The 5,845-nt window shown below is 37.3% G+C and overlaps 1 protein-coding gene across 1 annotated transcript; it reads left to right on the forward strand.

The window, feature by feature from the left end:
* Nucleotides 1–19: 19 nt before the first annotated feature.
* Nucleotides 20–339, forward strand: LOC132179736 (uncharacterized; the record flags this gene model as incomplete). Its single annotated transcript, XM_059592500.1, is given in 1 exon segment — nucleotides 20–339. A coding segment is annotated over 1 exon segment (320 nt), but the record flags the coding sequence as incomplete, so codon positions are not given.
* Between the last annotated feature and the right edge of the window lie 5,506 nt (nucleotides 340–5,845).

Consider the following 5,845-nt stretch of genomic DNA (forward strand, 5'->3'; position numbering starts at 1 on the left):
CACCTGGACCATGCTCCCCGGTCCATTCGAATTCAGCCAACACCATCAGCTGATACTGCTACAAGGCAACTCATTTGTAGCATGCTTTGCTGCAGTGGGCTGCCACCTGGTTGCAGCCCACAGCATGGTGCAACATGGTCTCCTCCAGCAAGCAGCCTGCCACCTGGACCATGCTCCTTGGTCCATTTGAATCCAGCCAACCCCTTGCTTAGCTTGCTGCCACAAGGCAGCCCTTGCAGCTCTACTGCAAGCATCAACTGCACCATTGAGGCCCAGCAAGTTTCCTACCATTTGTCCAAGTCCTGCAGGCAAGGCAGAACACCACTCTGCCCACTGTAGCAGGCAATGATCAGCCATGGGGCTTGGCCAGCGCCCCACACCATCCCACTGCTACACTCAAGGTCATTCAGCCTTCCAACTCCACTGCAAGGCAATCATAGCACCCTGGCACAGCAGGTCTTCTTGAACAAGGCAAGGGCACCATGTGGCTGTTCCAGCAAGCCACACCATGCTTCAACAGCACCATCACTTGGGCAGGACAGTGCCACCACGTGGCCACTGCCTGCAGGCCTTCTTCCAGCATAACTCAAAGGCATCCTGGGCGCCATGTGGCCCCTCTCAGCAGCATACTGCACCATGGTCCAGACAGACAAGCATACAAGGGCCTGGGCCACGCCCAGCCCACTCACACAAGCCATCCCAGCAATCCATGCGCCCCACAACAGCTCTTGGGCCAACAGCAACATGCCCAAGCACCTTGACAGTGCATGGGCCACTCCCTTTGATCCTTTGCAGCAAGCTTTAGCCTTCTCCAAGCAGATCCTCAACCTTGGCATGCCCCTTCATGCCTTGGCTTAGTGGCCAGCAGGGGTGCAAAGCACTCATGCCCCTGCTGCCACACCACAGCCACATTAGGGCCGTGACAGTAAGACTTAAGAGCATTTACATTTCTCAAAAATAAAATAAAATAAAATAAAATAAAAAAATTGTCTAATTTAGCTAGATTTGTAGCAAAAATACTATGATAATCCCTAACAAGCCATTTCTAGATCAAACTTAATTAAGAGCATATTTGGAATTGCATTTGAGAAATAAAGTTTTTAAGCCAAAAATTTTTTTTTAGTAAAAGCTTCATTTTTAAACTTTTACCAAAAGTGCGTTTGAACTATTTTTAAATTTTTTGGACCCTTAAAAACGCTTTTAATTTTTTTTATCAAACGAGTACTTTTTTTTTCAAACAACTTTTTTAAGTATTAAAAACACTTTTAGGCTTCTTAAACGCAATCCCAAATAGGCCTTAAGCCTTAGTAATCACTATTTTTATTTTATTCTTATTAAAGCACGCATGCCATAATGCAAATGCATAAGTACTTGATCGATGTTTTTGAACTCTTACAATAAAAACAAAAATTAATTACTTCCCTTTGAAACAGCTACGTACATGCATGCACGGATTACGTCGTGAATAACACCATTCCCTTGTTAAACAAAAACAAATTCAAAAATATTCCATAGAAATAATAAAAATATTTCACATATATTCCACAAAAATATCATCTTTCACTAATCTCCGTATAGTAAATATGTGAATTTATCATTAAATTTGTGTAGAACCCACCTGATGATGTGAAATATTCCGACCTAAGAAAAAAAAATATATATATATTGGGATTTAGAAGAAAAAAAAGGTATATATGATCATGTGCTGTGGTGCAGCGTCAGTAAAGATTGGGCCCATATCCAGTACAAAGCTTTTCCATATCAGGCGTACTTAAGGTATATATTATCATTACACAAGCAATATTGGCATATATATATATATATATAGGATTAAACTCATTAAATGGCATGCAGTTAATTGGATTTACTTATAATGCATGTGGACCATATATAAGCATATCCAATTAACTGCATTAATCAAGGCTAGAAAGACAGAATTTCTTCAGACAACTCTTAATTAATTACCATGTAATTTGAAGATCAAATTAAAAGAAAAAAAGAAGAAAAAAGATGATATATATATATATATATATAGCTGAGGAAAAATTTGGCGTGTTTGATTTGATCATGAGATACTGGGAAAGCATTAGTTGTTAATGAAGCTGGCGATCGAGGATATATGGTAGGCCATGCGGTCACGTTCTTCAGTCCGAAGAATATGATTTACGCCAAAACTCCAAGCGTCCTAATATTCTTGGCTTCATCCCATTCCCCTCTTCCCTTTGAGTCACTGCTTGTTCTTTTATACGTCTATAGCTGCTCTCGTTTAATGTTGATTAGACTCTTTTTTTTCCAGTGGTCTGCCTAGTTTTAAATGTGGACGCACTCCTTAAAATATCATGCTTATTATTATTATTATTTTCCCACTCTAGCTATACAATTATTATTTTTTTAAAAAAATAATATGAATTTAGCCAATTGAAACAATAAATGGAACAAGCTAGTTAGAAAGAGGAATTAATCATTACCAAATTGAAGGGGGGTCGAACTCATTAAAACAAGACGTAGAAAATAAGTGTGAATTGAAGTAGTGGCTCATGATAATGTTGATGAATACTTCCAATTTCATATAAACCAAAACATTTGGAAGACAAAGTATGTGTCGTTTTCATTAAACGAGTGCCCTCCTCACTATGCGTTCGCTGGGGCCTTTAACTTCAAGTGTGTCCAATTTTCCAATGGAATTTTCCCAAGAAAATATGGTCCACTGCCCGACTGGATATAGGAGTGAATTTATTCAACCGACAGTCCTAGCACCAACAGGTGTGCAGAAAATGTTGTACTCCCTAATTAATACTTCAATCTAATTAGAGTACATTTAGAGCATGTTCGAGATTGCATTGGAGAGATAGAGCTTTTAAGTAAAAAAAAAAAAAGCTAGTTGCGCAAAAGCTTTATTTTTAAGTTTTTGTCAAAAGTGTGTTTTGATAATTTTTAAGCTTTTCGGACCTTTAAAAGCACTTTTAATTTTTTTTACCAAACGAGTATTTTTTTTTCCAAACGAACTTTTTGAGTGTTAAAAACACTTTTAGACCCCTCAAACGCAATCCTAAATAAGCCCTTAATCTTTAAGAGTTGGACACAAATTGGGATGCCACGTTACTAATTAGAGAGACGTATGTACGTAGCACCCCATTTCCATTTGAAATAAAAAATTAGATTAATTGGACTCAACAGGATTATCTTACTATGCAAGAGTACATAACTTCATGGAAATATGTTATATAGAATTAATGAATATTAATTGAATAATTAAATATAATTTTTTTTATTACCTTAATTGATGATTATCATGGTATCACAACAAAAACTCTATTTTCATTGAGTCTACACATGGAAGGGTTGTTATGGATGTGCTTGGCAAATAATTCTCATTTTTTGTTTTTTTCTTTTAAAATAATAATAAGAATTGATTGATTTGATATAAAGGTGAAAAGAGTTTTGAATTTTTTTTAAAAGAAAAGACTTTTTATTGAGAGAAAAATAAGAAGGGATGGATATCATATAATAGATTGCCAAACAAGCTCTTATATTATTAATTAAATAATTGAATAAACACTTAGCTATTGGGTACAAATAGTGATTTAACAAAAACCAATTAAGTGGGGTACGACGGTTTTCAGCGGAATTACAACCAAGGAGAAAGAGAGATCGAGAGACCAACTTCCCAACTGCTTTGGAAGTTTCTCTCACAAGATGCACAATAAATTATATACCGGTCTGTTCTACGTTCTTTATTCTAAATGATGTGTGTTGACCCGTGAACAAAAATTAGCCTCAAATTTTCTTCTTCTCTTTTCACCTTTGTTTTACTTTGTTTGGCCCCTTAGACAAGAACATAAGCAGTACTCAGGTTGTTTTCTTTTTTATTAATGACGTTTTAATTTTGTCAGAAAGACATTAGATCGATGAAACTCTCGGGAGTGGAAACTGATTTTTGAGTCTGCATTCGTTTTTAGATACCAAGAAAAATATAGGTTTAAGAAATGATGAAGGCATTAGAAACACTAATTATAAATTAAACCACTCATAATTTGCCAAGTTGATATTTATAATTAAGCCAGTGCAGTAGTAGTAGTAGTGCATGCCTCTAATGTGATTTCATTTTAGAATTAAACATGTCAGCTGTGTTAATTAATTACTTTTAGCTAGCATTAGCAAAAGGAAAATGAAAAAGAATCAAGTGGTTAAGAAGTTTTGAAGAAGCGGAGGAAAAGATGATCAATGGATCATTTTTCAAAAGCAGATCTGTTATATGGTTGGTGTAATTATGGCTCACACATGTCGTATATATCTTGACTTTGCATCCAGGTAATTCATACTGGATTTGTGTTGAATATTCTTTGGTAAATCAAAAGATATACCTTAAGAAGATTAGAAGCTCCTCTTTAACCAAGGAAAATCTCAAAAGAGTGTCACCTTTTAGCCAAAAAATGTGCACTTAAAAAGAACCAAGGATCAAACTTTAAAAACCCTAGCTAGAAGAAAACACTAGCTCTCTGCTTGCTGTCTTGCAGTTTAAGACCAATGGAAAACAAAAAGAAGAAAAGATAGGCTCCCGTGAAATCTGAAAAGTTTCTAAATTCTCAAGGCTTTTAATATATATATATATATATATATATATATGGTAAAAGCATAGAAAAGTGATATACCCAACAGAGCAGAGAAGGAAACTTATCAATCAAACGGCCTCTTTAGGCCTTACGCATAACGAAAGGAAAAAAAATTACATTTTAATCAATACAGAAGAAGCCATATATATAAAGCAACTATAACTTGTAACATATATATATAAATATAAGATTATGACATAAACTCATGGTTTGTGAATCTTGGAAAGAGCTTGCAAAACGTTTACTTGCAACCTCAAATGCAGAATGTAATCGGCGGTCCGAAGAAAAAGCCGATCCGGATTCAAACCCTGCCCGCCCGGAATGAGCCTCTGGAGCTTCCTCACCTTCATTTCCACCTCCCCACGACCCGCCCGCCTCTTCGTTCTCCTCCATTTCACCTTAGAGAATTCTTTGCAGCCATTAGAACCCATTGAAGCAGGAAGAAGAAGAAGAAGAAGAAGAAGGGTAGCTAACAACAATATTGGCGATAACTTTTTGTAAAGAGCAGATGGGCAATGGGAGGGATATAAATCATGAGAGAAGACAAAGGGTGTGGGGGTTGAAGTTATAGGACGGGGCCATGTGAGCCGAGCTATGAGAAAAGCTTTGAAATTTTACTCACACGCACAATTTTGGGTTGTCGTTTTGTGAGGTTGGTGGGGGCCCATCCTTTCAATAACCCCATGCACGTGTCTGACAGCTCGCTCGCATGCTCACGCCGGCCACTACCACTTCTGTAACATTTTACACTTTACAGTATCTCTCCTCGTAATCCCCGAATCCCGACAGTTTCCGCTCCTACACGGTCAAGATCTGATCATCTGCTTCACGTTCTATCGAACCCCGGATCTCGCGGTGCATAATCATTCATCTGTTGATGGGACCCCACTAGTAATTTACCGTTTACGTGCGCGACAGTTGGGGTTTACATGTGTGGTTCTGGTGATGTCCAACCAGGTTCCAGGAGAGACAGCTTAGCTGCAACTTCGTGGGTGATGTGATCAAATCCTAGAGCATGGCCCACTAACAAGTTGGGAATGGTTTTGACCATTTGATTCATGATTTGTTCCTTTGGAGCCTTCAAAACTTCATCAATTACTTTTATTCTTATTATTATATTTTTACTGTTTGGCAACTAATTAATTGGGCTAAAAGCATTCCCAATGGAAGAGTCAAATGTTACTTTTATCTAAAATGATTCTTCAAATGTTTAAAAAACCTCCTACATTAGA

The sequence above is a fragment of the Corylus avellana genome, chromosome ca4 (genome assembly GCF_901000735.1).
Source record: "Corylus avellana chromosome ca4, CavTom2PMs-1.0".
In the NCBI taxonomy this organism is placed as follows: domain Eukaryota; kingdom Viridiplantae; phylum Streptophyta; class Magnoliopsida; order Fagales; family Betulaceae; genus Corylus; species Corylus avellana.